General features: G+C 39.4%; 2 protein-coding genes across 2 annotated transcripts in view; one reads left to right on the forward strand and one right to left on the reverse strand.

Annotated features, from left to right (window-relative positions):
• LOC140949156 (uncharacterized) overlaps positions 1–7,496 on the reverse strand; it is a 20,287-nt gene extending 12,791 nt beyond the window's left edge. The window contains exons 1-7 of the mRNA XM_073398388.1: positions 5,997–7,496; positions 3,286–3,479; positions 2,472–2,588; positions 1,538–1,628; positions 909–1,226; positions 276–480; positions 52–215 (exon numbers count right to left, since the gene is read on the reverse strand). Coding sequence (XP_073254489.1) covers positions 52–215; positions 276–480; positions 909–1,226; positions 1,538–1,628; positions 2,472–2,588; positions 3,286–3,479; positions 5,997–7,043 — 2,136 coding nt within the window. The 5' untranslated portion in view covers positions 7,044–7,496. The remainder of the gene's footprint in view (positions 1–51; positions 216–275; positions 481–908; positions 1,227–1,537; positions 1,629–2,471; positions 2,589–3,285; positions 3,480–5,996) is intronic.
• A 74-nt stretch (positions 7,497–7,570) lies between these two features.
• Positions 7,571–17,937, forward strand: LOC140948166 (glucosamine-6-phosphate deaminase 2-like). The gene is made up of 5 exons (XM_073397388.1): positions 7,571–7,658; positions 9,302–9,444; positions 11,797–12,081; positions 12,640–12,824; positions 16,469–17,937. The coding sequence occupies exons 2-5, from the start codon at positions 9,321–9,323 to the stop codon at positions 16,745–16,747; spliced, it is 873 nt and encodes a 290-aa protein (XP_073253489.1). The 5' UTR covers positions 7,571–7,658; positions 9,302–9,320; the 3' UTR covers positions 16,748–17,937.
• The last annotated feature ends 626 nt before the right edge of the window (positions 17,938–18,563 follow it).

Here is an 18,563-nt window from a genome sequence, read left to right on the forward strand (position 1 = left end):
AATTAAAAATGGATAGCTTCACCTAAAAAAAAAAAAAAAAAAAAACTTTACCTGCTTCTCTTGATCTTGTTCATCAACACAGAAACCACTCGCTCCTATCATCTGCTGAGAATCCACTGATATGTTTGAGATATCATCTTCTCCAGCAAGCTCCAACAGCATTTCTACATTAACAGCTTGTGATGGTGTTATCTCTGGATATTCAGCAGTATCTTCTGTTGGACTTGCTTGCATTTCTGTCACAGATCTTGGCCTTGCTTTAGTTCCCCCGAGACCATCGTTGCCCACCATTTCAACTGTATCAATGGCTGGTTTATTTAGGACGGTTGGAACTGTTCCACCATCAGAAACAGCGACTCTTTTAATGAAGTTCTTTGACCTCGGTGGCGATGCAGGAGGGAGGAGGCCTTGGACATAAAATGTCTCACAGGATTCTTCTTTAAGAGCTGATAATGACCACAGAGGACTGGGACGAGGTGCCTGTACATAAATGTAAAAGCAAAGTTAAAAACAAAACAAATAATAATAATAATAATAATAATAATAATAAAATTATAAAGTATGGAAAGAGTACAGCAAAGTATTGATCCCAACTAAAAGAAAATTTTTCCCTGGCCTTTTCTGCCCAACACTAATATCTGAAATAAGATGAGTGTCTAACTCATTTTCAGGCCTATCAAAAGACACTGAAAATAACTGTCATGGAACTATGTATAGTAAATATCTAGCAGTTTGACCTTTCTTTACATGTTTCAAGAATTCAAACTTATAATTTTTCTTCTTCCTAAATTCACATTCAAAATCCAAGAAAAAGGAATAACACCGGGCAAAAATCCTCTTGGATTAAAAGTTGCATCTGATAAGCGACACTCCATGGTGATGTTATGCTCATACACACACTATACTACCTGAACTTCAGCTGATTCTCTTTCTTCATCTTCCACATCATACAGGAAATTAAGAAATGATTTGCTCAATGAAGGATCAACAGTGAAGGTCAACATTCTTGACTCTGCATGCTGCTCTTTATCATTTTCACTATCTACATCCATGGGCTTGTTGACCTCTTCTTTACAAACTGATGTAGGGCTGGTTGCACCATCAGAGTTACATCCTGTGACATCTGTGGACACAGCAGGTACGCAGGATGGAACATGCTGAGCTAACCGGCTTGGTGCAAGAGCAGGTGTGCAAGATATCTCATCATCCTCATCATTATTGTCTTCCTTTAAAAGTAAAACATGAGTCCCAGTTTAATGACTGACTGCATGCATGAGTGGTCAAACCAAAGGTCTAGAGTGAAGATGGAAATGGAGAGTAAGGCTAAGGAGGGACGTGAAAATCTCATGCCGGCACTCTTGCCTTAAAAAAAACGATTTTGAGACACAGAAAAAAACAGACTGTTTTTCACTCTAGTAAAGCATAGGAATATACTCGGAACATTTTTGAAACTTTTAGGATGAGAGAGTTGCTGACCACTACAATATAATAAAGATAAAGGCAAACTTCAATGAAAACTGCTGAAAGGAAGACATACTTGTGTGCAAAGCACTTGTGCTGCTCTTATAGCCACAGCTTTCTGGGCAGTCTCGTCATCTCTGAGTAACAAGGGAGGCAGCTCATTTCCTCTGTTTTAAAAGCACATAACATATTTGATAAATAAATCATCTACAATATATATAGATATATTTTAGTACCATTTGAAGTTGTTGAAAAATTCCTTAGTTTGACTCCTTGGACATGCATAATTATACAGGTAATTCAATAGACCAGTGTCCAATAAATTATCAAAATTCATACCTGCCTTATTTATCACTGAATATCAATGTGCTTTTGTTTCGTACCCCTCAGCCTTGGTGCTAAGTATGAATGTTAATAATTTGAAACTAGCCTGTTAATGTTGTCTGATTTTAAGGCCTCAAGCCTTTGCACGAGAGAAGAACTTTTCATCATGGCTGAGTTTCATATTTTCAGTAATGAAAATTACCTGTATTGCTTTGCAGTCTCGTGGTGTATGCTTTTTGTGATCTGACAACAATATTAATTGAATTATCAGTAAACAGCCAACTGGTCCATGCTTTTGTTTAGTACCAGCTGGCATTTTTTAACTTTGTTAAAATTGAAAAAAATTTGATTTGTTATCCTTGGAAAGTCTCTGAGCAGGAGAGGATGATCAAGTATCTATTTAGCATTGAAGTTATGAAAATATGAAAGTCATATAGGTGAACTGTGGAGTGAAGAATTAAATGAAGGATGATCGTCGCAGTTATATACGAAACTTTTGCAGTTGCAAAAGGAAAGCCTGAAAAAAATTCAGGCTTGTAAGGGATTTGAACCCTTGACCTCTGTGATACCAGTGCAGCGCTCTACCAATTAAGCTAACAAGCCAACTGGGAGCTGGTCGTTTAGTTGCTTCATTATATAACCGTGAAAGGATGATGATGAAGTTATGAATACATGAATTGTCTCACCCTTTATTCTTTTTTCCTTTTCTTTTCCCAGTTTTTCCTTCACCTTCATCAGGGGGCAGAGGAGGGGCCATGGAGGCTGACAATGCCAAAGCAATCTGGGTTTCTTCATCAAGGTCACTGAGAATAAAAAAGTCAAACTCTCATTGTTAGTTAAAACACTTGCATATATCGTTGAACAATGTCTGTACAAAGAATGCACAAATTTATCAAACAAGAAATCCCTACATGTGCATCTACAGAAACTTGGTCTAGCTTCAACTGGGTGTTGTCCAAGCATATAATTATGTAGCCTTTGCCTTGCACAGGACTACCTGGCAGCTGTGCACTAAGAAAAACTATAGGGAGTCCAATGCTCTTACCCTGTGAAATTCAGGGTGCCCAGCATACCACTAACTGTTGTCTCAAACTTTTAACCAGCCAACTTTGCCCCCACAAAGTTGTACTATTTTGTTTCCCGTTAAGAGGTTCTACTGTATACAAGACCTCCATGATCTGGTGTTCTTACCAGACTGCAGTATCGCGGCATTGCCCCCCAAAATTAGCCCAAGGGATCCCATGGGTGCAAAGAACGAAAAAAAAACCTATTACAAAACATACGTACATTTCATTATAATAAGAGCCAAAATTTAATTGGTTATGGTGTCTTTAGAACACACTCATCATTATCTTCAACTCAGACCTGGGAAAAAGTTGAGTTAACTGTATCTTAAAAATCGTGCCAGCTTTTCTCCCTCATGACCCCATTTTTTATCTTCTCCATGGGTCCTGTGGACCCTAGTGTACGAAATCCTGGTAAGAACACTGATGATCTAACCTCTTTGGTGCAACAGCTCTTCTCTTCCTCTTAACTCTGACAGGATTTTTGTTTGTTGCTACATGTAGTTCAGTTGCAACAGCTGCCACAGAAATGGAATCCTCCTGGTGCTTTTCTTGACGCATGATTTCTAGAAGCTGGTTTGTTCCCACATTGTATTCTTGTGCACACCTTTTGAGATGAGCTTGTCTTGACTGCAAAGAGCAGAACAATATACTCTGTAGTTTTGTAATGAGTATCCTAGGGTTGGAGATGACCTTCCTTTGATAGAAACCTCACTGCTTTTCAAAATGTAAAACTTACTCTTTTGCATGTATATGTAAGAATGGTACTGAGGTTTCTATCAAAACAATGTCACATCCAACCTCACTTCCACTCAACGGCTAAGCTACTTAGCGTACAACTGTAAATTGGCCTTTTGAATTATTAAAACAAGTAGGGTGAATGTATCCAATGGGAAAAAAAATTGGATGATGTGTAAAGGGGTTCTCTGACAGGAAGGACTTGACAGTTCAGTTTTTATCGGGAGATGCTTTCTCCATACAGTTATGAGAGACTTGGGAGATCAGGGTGGTCACCAAGATTTCAAGTTGCTGGGTATTTGTTGTTAGTAGCCGGGGAAGTCGTAAGCAGTCATGGAGCCCCTCCCCCCCTCCCCCTAGAAGTTTTTGAAGTGCAACTTCTACCGATTTCCAAAAGGCATTACTGCCCCAAAAAAGCAATCTTCATCAAGAGTACAGCTATCATTAGCGGTTTTATGATGATCACGTCTTTGTTAAAGAAAACTACAACATTCTGAGGCACTAAAAGAATAAGTTTTTACTTTACGTAAAGGCTCGTTGGAGGGTTTTTCTAGGTAGTGTCTAGTGGCCACCAAGAGGGAAAATACATGTAAATACCGGGCCTTAAAAAAATGACAGGTTGGCACCGGTCACGTTATCTGCGCAGTCTTATCTTCATTCAGACAAGGCGCATGCTGGCCAGTGAAGTGTTAAATCACAACGATACTTTACAAATGTTAAAAATGTGGACAGGACAATCGATTCTTATACGGTGCAAATGAATTAACATGTGCTGTAAAATCAATTGTAAATCCTAATTAAGTTATACGTAAGAACGAAACAACTTAGGGAAAACAAAAGTAAAACTAATATTACAAATGAATTAACCCACGGAGAAGTGGAAAGAAGACAAGTGGACGATGAATGTACGAAAAAGCATCATAAACATAAGGTTACTATGGTCTGTTGAAAAATAAAAGTATGATAAGGCTAAAACAAGGGTAATGCACGAAAAATCGCAGGATGAAATATGGCAAAACTAAATTTCACAACTAGTAACATTAGTGGTCTCGAATTTATGAACGAAACATCACTTAACATACGAAGAAACTGTCTCATGGAAAAGCGTTTAAAAGACAGGGCTAATAACTATATAAACGACACTGAGATGTCAAAATGAGACTCAAGGAGAAGAATGCAAAAGTAACGCTTATGCTTAACTTCCCTTTTATATATAACTTCTTGGAAGTAGAACTGATAGGATGTGATCATGACATGCGGACAATAATTGAACATTTACCGTTGACCGTGCATTATTTTATATACTCGATACCGAAAGCTAAATGTAGACCTGGTCACTGAAATGTCAATATAATAAACATGGCAATCAGTCATAGTCATCGTCTTCAAAGCCTTCATGATAATCCTCATTATCATCAACATCAGCATCAGGGAGATTTAACGCTCGGATGAAGCCTCAACTTGTGATGTCAGCAGAGATCTCCTCAGGTCTTTCATCATGAACAAAGAGTGCAGATTTCGGTTGAAACTAGGGACTTTTAGCATCGACAAAGGTGACGGCAGCGAAAACGTCACTTTTAAAATGAATTGGCGTTTTTTCCAACTTTGTCGCGTTTATTCCAATTCGCTGAAAATAGCTAATGTAGGCCAATTTCCCTGGAGTTGATTTCTTTGGGACCACACTCAAGTTTAGAAAGAGAAAGAAAAGTTTGTCGTCGCTTGTTTTACGTCCTCCATAAAACGAGAAACTAGGCATTTTCACGTCGTTTTCGTGCAGTAACGGCAAAGAAATGTACAAAAAAGCCTGATGCACGTGCAAACTAGTTGTTTTGCTCAATAAACCTATTGTTTTTTTGACGTTCTCGTTGCCGTCGCCGTTGCTAAAACTCACTACTGACATTTTGCGAACGGAGAGTTTTCCTGCGTGTGTACTAGTACCAAATCTAAGTCAGATGTCTTTTTCCAACATTTCTTAGTTTTTGCACGCGAGTATTTCAAAATTACTTAAACCTGCTGCAGATGAAACTTGCATTTAGTTTGATGGATAGTCTTTGTGTGTTTCAAAGGTGTGCTCTTTTGGTTTAATTTAACGACGAAAGTAGCCGGGGGCCATGCTCTGAATAGCTGGGGGAAATCCTCGGCTCCCGGCCCTTAGTGACAACCCTTGGAGATGCACTGAATTAGAAGGATGCAGTGAGGCAGTGGACTGAATTCAGTTTCTACACCCACAAGGCACATTCCACAGTTCTTTCCACATACCCCTACTAATAGGTGATTCTTATACTTGAGAATTCTTAAGTGATGTAAATATATTTTTTTTGGTGTTCATCATTTTGTTATCGTTTGGCCATATCACTTTGAAAAAATATTCTAGAGGTACATTTTCAAAACACACAAGCACTGATATACCTTCAAAGATTTAAATCCTTTGCCACAAATAGGACATGATAACTGAGTTGAAGTTTGTCCTTGAACTCTGTTTAACTGCACTGTGTCTTTAACTTTACTTGCCTCATCACAACACCTATTGATGTGCTGCTGACGTCGCTGGGAATTCATCCTAGATAAATCTTTCTGACAGAGCTGACAGAAGAACATCTCCTCTTCCATTTTTTCAGTGCCTGGTGCAGAAGAATCATTTTCTGTGGTCCTGTAGTAAGAGCCACTATCAAGACAGCTGTTAATGTGTCTATTAAAAACATCCATATTTTCAGTTGGTAGGAATGTTAGACCACAAACAGGACAATCACGTTTTCTGTGACAATCTTCTCTACTTTCTTGACATTTCGGATCTTGGATGACTTGTAAATCATCAGTTTCTACTTGTCCAACATTATCACCACAGATGCCTTCATCTCTAAGTGTTGTACCACCAACTTCCTGCAATACACTCCCTCCTGTGTCTAGATTGTGAAAAAAAACTTCTGTACAATCCGCTGCCCTGTTCCCGGCACGAGATTTATCTGTAGGTTCAACTTCAGACCCAGCGTTGTCTGTGCATTTCTCTAGTTGTATTAAAGGCTGTTTTAAACACGTTACAGCATTACGTGCCCGTTTGAACTTGGAAACTGTGCTGCTGAAACATGAGACTTCAAGTTCTTCAGAAGCAATCCTTTTCCGCTTATTATTACCCAGAGGGGCTGTTGCTGGCTGTTCACTTGTGTCGTCACTCTCTTCATCAGCAAATTCAAATACATCCTTTTGGTCATTTCTTGACTTCCGTGTGAGAATTTTAGCTTCTGAAGTTTTCTCAGTCAACACTGCGAATTCATTCTCCAAATGATCAGTCGTTCCAATTAGATGTGAGCATTGTGACCGTTTTGATTTAAGAACTGTAAATACTTCTCCAGTAGCTTCATTGGATGAAGGATCATCTACAGTAGCTTTCTCTGCTTTCAAACGCTTGTTACGTGACAAGCATCTCTTAGATCGAGTTCGTTTTTCTTCACCCGACATCTATGTACAATTGGCGATTCTCCCATTGGAATGTGAATAATATTATTCGTCAAATTTGCAATTCACATATTTTTCGATGCTAGTCAGTTACATTTCGATTCGATCAGAGTACATGTTAACATTTGCACAAATCAGTCTAATCCGCCACACACCGCAATATGAATGCTCCTCAAACCGAAACCAAAATTGAAAACTATATTAAAACGCAAACCTGCAACTTAGCTCAAAACGCCCGCAATCAACTGTTAGATTTCTTTTCATCGATTTTTTCCTTAACTGTGCGACGGAATTCCAGTGCCTTGTGAATGTTGTATTCCTTCCTCTGAGCTTGCTCCTCGGTGTTAATAATAAGCTTGTACCTGTGATAGAATCCGAAACCAAATAATATCAACGTTCCTCCAAAAATCAGTGGAAAAACAGTCCCGCGAAACGCCATATTTGCTCCCGCTGGGCACGTGTGGCAGGTACTTCATATATGATTCATGTTTTTCATGTGTGTAACCGCTGAACGCTGTGTTTGATGAGCCTGTTACGTGTGGTCTTTCCTTTTCAGCGCACGCCTGGCGTTTTCGTGTTGAGATACCGCGACCATTTTGCATCTTCCTCTACCATTAGGTAAGTACTCCTTTGTAAAGTTCAAGTTAATGCTCAGATCATAGCACAGCGCCCTATTTTCTGTTAAAAATGCTAGTTTTAGTTCCTCGGGTGGCAAACGCTCAGCTGACAGTCATGCGTCACATGGCCGACGGTCGGGTTGGCACGAAACAAATATTAGCGACGGGGAGGTGCATATATTTTAATGTAATTCTTGGCAACATAAACAAATCTAACCTAATGGACTAAGGGATCAGTATAAGACTCTGGGACACTGCTCAGGGCTGTTAACCCTCGGGGGGGGGGGGGGGGGGGGGGCACTTGGGTATTTTTTGGGTGGGTATGTGCCGCCCGGGACTCCAAATTGGCACCCCGTTCTAAAAAAAATTTCCTCTAAAATTGATACCCCGTTCTAGAAATGGGCCAATTTTTTATACCCTGTTTTAGAATTGGCCCTAAAACTGACACCCCGTTCTAGAAATGGGCCAATTTTTTATACTCTGTTCTAGAAAGTTTGTTAATTGAAATAGCCCTGTTTCTTTAAAAAGATATTTCTTTATTTGTTCGACTTATACATCAAATAAATGCTTCTTCATAATCAGCAACAATTTTAAGCAGAAGATAAAGCCGTGATCCACAATTTTTTTAGAAAACGCCTAAAAATTTTCTAGAAATTTTTTTCTAGAAAACGCCTCTGAAATGGATACCCCGTTCTAAATCAGCAGCTTCAAAGTCACGACCCCGTTGGGCGGCACATACCCGTATAGGGAATGTATGGGAGTACCCCCCCCCCTGGGGTTAACCCCCAACATCTTCAAACATTATTGACAATGGGATAATAGATGACGTCATAATGCTCGAAACATGACGTCATTTGTGCAGAAAACATGCGAAAAAGATGTTGTTGCAATTGTAAAACTTGTACCTGATTGGCTTACTTCCTACCAATCACATCATTGCTTATATTAAAAACAATGGCATACTGGGGTTTCCAAGGAAACATTCGATGTTAAAAGTTTAAATAGCTCAAACAACGCAAAATATTTGAAATTTGATTGACTGAATGATTTCAGACTCTAATCTGGAGACCGGGAGTAACAGTTCAAAATCGGGAGTCTTCCGGATTATCCGGGAGAGTCGACAGCCATATTTCTACTTAGGACAAAATGTTGGGTTAGGGGAGGGGTAAGCAGTTTGTCCAGACTGTTATATCCTTCTTTAGTAGAGCTGTCTGCATAGGTATTGCTAGTCTCCCTTACAGACATTTTTGTATTGTCACACAACGTTCCACCCCAGCAAACGGCTGCTCACATTCAAACCACATTCCTTTCCAGATTTGAGCTAATCACAGCTATTTTCTGGAACTGTTTGGTGCCAAATTATCCTTTCATGTGCCGTCCAATGATAGCCTGCATTCTGCATGTGTAGTGTAAAGTTTTTTCCTAGAAGGCCATTATTTGTCATGCACAAGCATTAATGTAGATATTAATCCATAATTAAAATACATCTAGACCCGTGAATGGACAGCCAGGATGGGAGAAAGGCAACCGCAACCCTCCTTGTGACGGGAAGGGCATAGATGACCGCATGACAGCCGCTAAGATAGAGAGTAATAGCCACTCTTCAGGAATGTTCTTGTAAACTGACTCCCTTGTCATTTTTAGATTGAACAAGATCTACATCATGAGGTTGGTTATCGTCAATGACTATACCCAATTGTCAGAGTGGGCAGCCAAGTATGTGCGTAACAAAATTCTCAAGTTTAACCCAGGACCAGACAAATATTTTGTTCTTGGTCTGCCAACAGGTACTGATTTCAGAAGAAATAATATATTTGTTGTTGTTAATTTTTTATCTCAGGTAATGTTTCTTTTTCTTTTGTTTCAACTTCATTAGCATACATTACCATACCCAAAAACGAAAGAAAAACAAAAATTACTTGAAATGAAATATCAACTGTAACATTTATCATTATTTTACTAACAAAAGGTTAATTTATTACCTTTGATATAAATTCACTTACCTCACCTATGCTTCCAAGCAAAATTGCAAAAGTATATAATGTATTTATGATTGCCGTTCATTTATGGTAAGTATAACCATAACAGTACCACATTTTTGAATCACTGTTCTCTCAGAATGCCTCATAGTTTACCTGTTTTATATAATGTCAGATGACCAGTCCTATGATCCATATTTTACATGTTTCTCTGGAATTTTTCAGTGAGGAAGATGTACATTGTAATCATGGGCCAGGGTTAACAGGATTCACCCGAGGCTTTCCCATACACCAGGCAAAAACCCCTTTGACTCAGGGTTATTACATTTAGTTGGGACTGGTGGGCCAGACCAATCCAGTTGTAACGAAATTACAGCTTCCCAGCTAGATTATGGCTGGTTCTGAAGAAGGCTCTGGTTTTTAGCAAAAAAGGTCTTTAAAAAAGCCCATATCGTTTTCAAAGACCAGTCTGACTGGCTAGCTTTGATTTTTGGTTGTCATGAAAAGTCTCTGAAATGGTGTGTAAGGCTGTTTTCTACAATCGGCGACAAAATGAGTTGAGACACTTCGCCCAAAAATAGGCTTTTTTACGTTTTATGAGCTTCAAAAGGAGGAAATGTAGCTTTCCTCCCCCATCTCCTCCGTACAATGTTGTGCCCTTGTTCTAGCTACCTATAGAAAACAACAAACACCCCAACTTTGAATAGAGGGGACAGGGGAGGGGTGCGGATTCTTTTGTTCTCCGAAGTCACCCTATTTAAGTACAATGTCTCAACAATTTTGTCGCCCATTGTCTGAATCTCAAAAGTGGCCGTACGTCCTTTAGAAAGTTAATTGAATTCATTTTTTTATGCTGGGATGTAAGACCTTTAGAAAGTTAATTGAATTCATTTTTTTATGCTGGGATGTAAGACCCCTGGTGGCTTTTTATTTGTTATGTTTGACTTCATCATACCTATTTTAGAACAATTAGAATAAGGCGATTTCGTTATGTTCAGTGCGAAACATTTCGTGTCACGCTTTACCGTGCCTTGACATCGTCGATGTGGCGCGTTGGGCACGATTTCTTATTCTCTCCTTTCTCAAAACGCATCGAAACAAAGAAAAAAGTGAAAAGGATAGAAAACTTAATAGATTTCTAGGCATTAAAGTAGTTATATTGGCTAAAATTGCTCTTTAGGAGGAATTTCCACGAGTAACCACGAGTAACCACGATGAGTATAAAATAAAATAATCTAATTATCTTTTAGGAACAAAGTTGGTTACTCGTGGTTACTCGTGGCCATTCTCCTCCTGACCTCATAGTTTCTACTGTAAAGTACATTCTTCAAAGACCCTCATGGGTATATGGGCAACAAATTTGCTGCACAGATTTAGCGATGCTATGCAGCTTTGCTGTGCATTAGAAGTTGGAACATTTTTCCTGAAAATTCTCCTGCGCATAGCAATCATGGCTATTTTATCGTCCATCCCACCCTTATCAAATAGCCAAACTTCGAATAAACACTTCGAACTTACTAGGGATATATTCAAATACAATATATTATCTGCCATCGATTCCTACCGATCACACTTAGTTACCAGAGGAAAATCAATCATTCAGTACGTGGGTATGCTGCGTAATTACTTGAAATCACTACCAAGTACAAAGATTGTCAAAACTAATTTTCCCTCGAAAAACACAGGAAAGGGATTATATGGGTATCTTATCTATCTTCTGAAAAACGACGTGGTGAATATAGTAATTTCAACTAGTTACCATCTCCTAACCGGTGCTAATAGGACAACAGCGCGTAGATTTCGATTCAGACAATCGGCGACAAAATGAGTTGAGTTTATGAACTTCAAAAGGAGGAAATATAGCTTTTCTCCCCCATCCCCTCCGTACAATGTTGTGCCCTTGTTCTAGCTACCTATAGAAAACAAAAAACACCCCAACTTTGAATGGAGGGGACAGGGGAGGGGTGCGGATTCTTTTGTTCTCCAAAGTCACCCTATTTAAGTACAATGTCTCAACAATTTTGTCGCCAATTGTAGGTTCTCAATATTATTTTGAAGGAGTAATTAAACACTGGTCTCATTAATCTCAGTACACTTCAAGGAGTGAAAATGATAGCAAATGTTAAGAGAACTCATATTTTTTTTCTACGCATTGTTTAGGAAGTTCACCTCTTGGAATGTACAGGAAGCTGGTGGAATTCTGCGAAATGGGGGAACTTTCTTTTAGATATGTCAAAACTTTTAACATGGATGAATATGTTGGCCTTCCACGAGATCATCCTGAAAGCTACCATTCCTATATGTGGGAAAATTTCTTCAAGCATATTGATATTGAACCTAAAAATGCCCATATTCTGGATGGGAATGCTGATGATCTTGATGAAGAATGCAATAATTTTGAGAAAATGATAAAGGAAGCTGGTGGAGTTCATCTCTTTATTGGAGGTACGTTGTTTTCTAAAGCATCCTTATTCATTTCCTCAGATACTGTTCAGTTATGTCTCATTCTATACACTTTTGAATTTTTTTTGAAGATTTTTTATAGGGTCTTTGGATAGTATCTGAATAAAATTTGCCCATGACCATGGAAATCTTTACTGTGGTTGTCCAGAAATTGTAATGACACTTTTAGTGGAAGTTACGCAGACAAGTATGTCGTACTTTAATATCTGATATATTCTGGGACTGAGCAGTTTATTGCAACAATAAATTGTAGAGTTTGTTGATATTTCATATGAAATTCTCCAAAATCACAGTAAATGAAGACTTGTCATTTTGATCTCACACCAAAAAACTATATGTGAAATAATGCAAAAAAATTTTATAAAAGTGTTGTGCTCCTCTTAGAGTATTAAGGTTGCCTCCTCTGGAGTTTTTAATAACATTCTGCCTAGTACAGACTGCTATCTACTCACTTTTGCTGCTATATTGCTGCTGATTTCTCTGCATCTAAAACTCAAGATGAGGATTTTAATGCAACAACTACCCTATAATTTTTTACAGGAATTGGCGATGATGGTCATATTGCATTCAACGAGCCTGGATCGTCGCTGAAATCAAGGACGAGGGTGAAGACCCTGGCAAAAGACACCATTGTAGCTAATGCACGCTTTTTTGATAATGACATCAGCAAGGTTCCCACCATGGCTCTTACGGTGGGTGTGGCCACGGTGATGGATGCTCAAGAGGTAAGGGGCAGATAATTAATTTTAGACTGAGATAAAATGTGAGGTGTTGCTTTTTTAGGTATAGAGAAGACAGAAACCTTATGAATCCTTCTACAATTCATAGCTCGAAAAAAATCCCCGTCTGAAAGTCCGGGATAAGTAGATTTTCTTGCTGGGCAAGTAACTTTTAAGGCTGAGTTGTCCATCGGGCAGGAGTCCAGGCAAGCCTGTTGTGCAAAAGGCAAGCTGGAATATTCAAGTTTTCTTTTTGAGCTCAGTATCATTGTACATGTATGGAAATACATGTTTCAGCTTAGTTTGATGATTGAATTTGTTCTCAAGGGGGCTCTGGTGGCGGAGTGAAAAATGAACCAGAGCATACCATGGCTGATAGGGACAAAACACTCCCAGAATCCAAAACATGTCCAAGAATCCTAAAGTGTTTTAAAGTGTTTTTGGATTCTGGGAAGTGTTTTGGATTCTAGGAAGTGTTTTGGATTCTGGGATGTGTTTTGGATACTGGGAAGTGTTTTGAATTTTGGAAAGTGTTTTGAATACTGGGAAGTGTTTTGGATTCTGGGAAGTGTTTTGGATACTGGGAAGTGTTTTGGATACTGGGAAGTGTTTTGGATACTGGGACGTGTTTTAGATTCTGGGAAGTGTTTTGGATACTGGGAAGTGTTTTGGATACTGGGACATGTTTTGGATTCTGGGAAGTGTTTTGGATACTGGGACGTGTTTTGGATTCTGGGAAGTGTTTTGGATACTGGGACGTGTTTTGGATTCTGGGAAGTATTTTGGATTCTGGGATGTGTTTTGGATTCTGGGAAAGTATTTTTGGATTCTGGGATGTGTTTTGGATTCTGGGAAGTGTTTTTGGATTCTGGGATGTGTTTTGGATTCTGGGGAAGTGTTTTTGGATTCTGGGATGTGTTTTGGATTCTGGGATGTGTTTTGGATAATTTCTGGGAAAGTATTTTTGGATTCTGGGATGTGTTTTGGATTCTGGGATGTGTTTTGGATTCTGGGAAGTGTTTTGGATACTGGGAAGTGTTTTGGATACTGGGACATGTTTTGGATTCTGGGACGTGTTTTGGATTCTGGGAAGTGTTTTGGATTCTGGGACGTGTTTTGGATACTGGGACGTGTTTTGGATTCTGGGAAGTATTTTGGATTCTGGGATGTGTTTTGGATTCTGGGAAAGTATTTTTGGATTCTGGGATGTGTTTTGGATTCTGGGATGTGTTTTTGGATTCTGGGATGTGTTTTGGATTCTGGGGAAGTGTTTTTGGATTCTGGGATGTGTTTTGGATTCTGGGAAGTATTTTGGATTCTGGGATGTGTTTTGGATAATTTCTGGGAAAGTATTTTTGGATTCTGGGATGTGTTTTGGATTCTGGGAAGTGTTTTGGATACTGGGAAGTGTTTTGGATACTGGGACATGTTTTGGATTCTGGGACGTGTTTTGGATTGTGGGAAGTGTTTTGGATTGTGGGAAGTGTTTTGGATACTGGGAAGTGTTTTGGATACTGGGACGTGTTTTGGATTCTGGGAAGTGTTTTGGATTCTGGGAAGTGTTTTGGATACTGGGAAGTGTTTTGGATACTGGGAAGTGTTTTGGATACTGGGACATGTTTTGGATTCTGGGAAGTGTTTTGGATACTGGGACGTGTTTTGGATTCTGGGAAGTGTTTTGGATACTGGGAAGTGTTTTGGATACTGGGACGTGTTTTGGATTCTGGGAAGTGTTTTGGATACTGGGACGTGTTTTGGATACTGGGACATGTTTTGGATTCTGGGAAGTGTTTTGGATACTGGGACGTGTTTTGGATTCTGGGAAGTGTTTTGGATACTGGGACGTGTTTTGGATTCTGGGAAGTATTTTGGATTCTGGGATGTGTTTTGGATTCTGGGAAAGTATTTTTGGATTCGGGGATGTGTTTTGGATTCTGGGATGTGTTTTGGATTCTGGGAAGTGTTTTGGATACTGGGAAGTGTTTTGGATACTGGGACATGTTTTGGATTCTGGGACGTGTTTTGGATTGTGGGAAGTGTTTTGGATTCTGGGAAGTGTTTTGGATACTGGGAAGTGTTTTGGATACTGGGACGTGTTTTGGATTCTGGGAAGTGTTTTGGATACTGGGAAGTGTTTTGGATACTGGGACGTGTTTTGGATTCTGGGAAGTGTTTTGGATTCTGGGAAGTGTTTTGGATACTGGGAAGTGTTTTGGATACTGGGACATGTTTTGGATTCTGGGAAGTGTTTTGGATACTGGGACGTGTTTTGGATTCTGGGAAGTGTTTTGGATACTGGGAAGTGTTTTGGATACTGGGACGTGTTTTGGATTCTGGGAAGTGTTTTGGATACTGGGAAGTGTTTTGGATACTGGGACGTGTTTTGGATTCTGGGAAGTGTTTTGGATACTGGGACGTGTTTTGGATTCTGGGAAGTATTTTGGATTCTGGGATGTGTTTTGGATTCTGGGAAAGTATTTTTGGATTCGGGGATGTGTTTTGGATTCTGGGATGTGTTTTGGATTCTGGGAAGTGTTTTGGATACTGGGAAGTGTTTTGGATACTGGGACATGTTTTGGATTCTGGGACGTGTTTTGGATTGTGGGAAGTGTTTTGGATTCTGGGAAGTGTTTTGGATACTGGGAAGTGTTTTGGATACTGGGACGTGTTTTGGATTCTGGGAAGTGTTTTGGATACTGGGAAGTGTTTTGGATACTGGGACGTGTTTTGGATTCTGGGAAGTGTTTTGGATTCTGGGAAGTGTTTTGGATACTGGGAAGTGTTTTGGATACTGGGACATGTTTTGGATTCTGGGAAGTGTTTTGGATACTGGGACGTGTTTTGGATTCTGGGAAGTGTTTTGGATACTGGGAAGTGTTTTGGATACTGGGACGTGTTTTGGATTCTGGGAAGTGTTTTGGATACTGGGACGTGTTTTGGATACTGGGACATGTTTTGGATTCTGGGAAGTGTTTTGGATACTGGGACGTGTTTTGGATTAAGGGAAGTGTTTTGGATAATGGGACGTGTTTTGGATTCTGGGAAGTATTTTGGATTCTGGGATGTGTTTTGGATTCTGGGAAAGTATTTTTGGATTCTGGGATGTGTTTTGGATTCTGGGAAGTGTTTTTGGATTCTGGGATGTGTTTTGGATTCTGGGGAAGTGTTTTTGGATTCTGGGATGTGTTTTGGATTCTGGGAAGTATTTTGGATAATTTCTGGGAAAGTATTTTTGGATTCTGGGATGTGTTTTGGATTCTGGGATGTGTTTTGGATTCTGGGAAGTGTTTTTGGATTCTGGGATGTGTTTTGGATTCTGGGAAAGTATTTTTGGATTCTGGGATGTGGTTTGGATTCTGGGAAGTGTTTTGGATTCTGGGGTTTGTTTTGGATTCTGGGAAAGTATTTTTGGATTCTGGGATGTGGTTTGGATTCTGGGAAGTGTTTTGAATTTTGGGAAGTGTTTTGGATTCTGGGGAAGTATTTTTGGATTCTGGGAAGTGTTTTGGATTCTGGCAAGTGTTTTTGAATTCTGGGAAGTATTTTGGATTCTGGGAAGTGTTTCATCCTTAGCTTGCAGGCTAAGTGGCAACATACTGGACGAGTTTTTTTGTTTTCTGTTCTGAAAAACTTTTTGTTTTCCTTTATAGGTTCTAATTCTGATCAGTGGTGTAAAGAAAGCTCTTGCTCTCCGTCATGCCACAGAGGATGGCATGAATCACATGTGCACAGTATCCGCTTTTCAGCAGCATCCTCACACACTGTTCTTAGTGGATGAAGATGCTACAATGGAGCTGAGAGTACGGACAGTCAAGTACTTCAAAGGTTTGATGGATGTTCACAACAAATTGGTTGAAGATCCACAGGACCCAACTGCTCCACCAAGTGCAAAAAGGCTTAAATCTGTGGAAGAATCAAAAACTAAATGAAATATTCCTTAGTGACTGTCGTTTTGTGAAAATAAGTCCAAAATGATCAAAAGGCTTGAAAAGCCTTTTTAAAAAAATAATATACCATAAATCCTCTATTGTGCCACCTGGTGGTTTATTTATTTCAAGCACGTTTTAGGTGGCGGGAGCTTAATCGAAAGAGGGTTTTAAGCTCGTTTGAGGGGGGGGGGGGGGCGGGGGTAGCTTATCTAACTTAATATATTGCATTGCCGGTAGCAGGAAAACAGGAAGAAACAGACCGAGTTACTCGTCCCTTCCTCCTGTTTTGGACCAGGGCAATGATTGTCTAACATGGAGATTTAAAGATAATTATATGTGTTGTACAAGGTATTTCAACATCTTTTTTCACTTGTGGGAACCTTGAAATATGTGAATTACAAAATTCGTGAATTTTAAATTGAAAACCTAAACAAAACGTTAAGCTAAATCTAAATGTAAAAACTAAATATCCGCATAGGTAGTTTATTGAAGAAAAATTGTCCTGATGGTTATGATTCAATGTCAGTGTTATGGATTTCATCGTTCACATCCAAAGTAAGGTACAACGTCTTCCTAAACCATCAGGGGCACCCAAAGTCAATTTTCGGAAAATATCTGTTGGGAAGACATTTGAGATCTAGAGTTTTCGGTACATTTGTTGTAAAATTTCTTGCTTGCCTGCCTCTCCTAGGATTTTCGCACGCCTAAAAAATGGTATAATTGCCCATTTTTAACGGATTTTTACCCTAAAAAGGGCACCTAGAATTTTCGGAGCCTTTTTTCTGGCTGAAATTTTCGAAAAGGTAAGTTTTGATCCCCATAATTTTCGGATCACTAGAATTTCAGCTAGGAAATCCGAACAGATGAAAACTTTTTAGGGGATAAAAATATGCCGAAATCTACCGTTTAAATACTAAAATACGTTAACAATACTATATTTAAGTGGTTTTGAACTATATTCTCGTTGGGTGCCCCTGAAACCATCTCTTAGTATCTCTTAGAAACATTAGTATCAAAAGGACTGATCCCTCATTCTTAAGGGAGGGCTCATTAGAGAAGGGGGCTTAATAGAGGATTTATGGTACTGTAGTTTGTTTTAAGTTCTTATCCATGTAGTTGATAGATGCAAGTATAAAAGAGATTAATGAGTATTTTTCAGTTTTGAAATAAAAGGGGTAATTTTAAAGCAAGCCGACCAGGACTTTGTATGATATTTTGAATGTCGTACCGTTTAACTCTATACTCCCTGAGTACGTGGCTTAGGTAGGATAGTGGACTGTGGACTAAAGGAACTGTAGTTCGCTGGCCCGCTCTCGCCCGCGATCTACTAATCTTGTACCCAGATCTCTTTTCGGCGAAGTTGAAGGCGAAAAGAGATCTGAGGACGTGATTAGCGATGTACCTGGGTGTACGATCATCCCGAAAGATTGCTAACAGTTGAGGGACATCAAGGCTACTGTCCTTTTAGCACTTTTGACGCGTGCAATTGTCGCTATAAAAAAGCAACAACAACAACTATCGATTGAAGTCACTGAAACATAGCAACTGTTTCTTGAACCGGAATGCAGACTGACAAGAAGAAGAGGTACATTGGACCCTCTCTGAACACCATTCCCTTAATAACTGAAAATCTCCTCTAAACGGCAACTGATACAGTTGATTCCTTGCTTGCGGTTTTTACTCATTGTTTTTTTTACATCCTATAATGTCCGCCCACCTACCCCACCCCTAAGCCAAGATGAACACTTACTTCTCACTTAGGGCAAAAATTTAACCCTTTAGCTTGGTTCTCATATGCCGCCGAAGTACCTGCGAC

The sequence above is a fragment of the Porites lutea genome, chromosome 9 (genome assembly GCF_958299795.1).
Source record: "Porites lutea chromosome 9, jaPorLute2.1, whole genome shotgun sequence".
Taxonomy (NCBI): Eukaryota; Metazoa; Cnidaria; class Anthozoa; order Scleractinia; family Poritidae; genus Porites; species Porites lutea.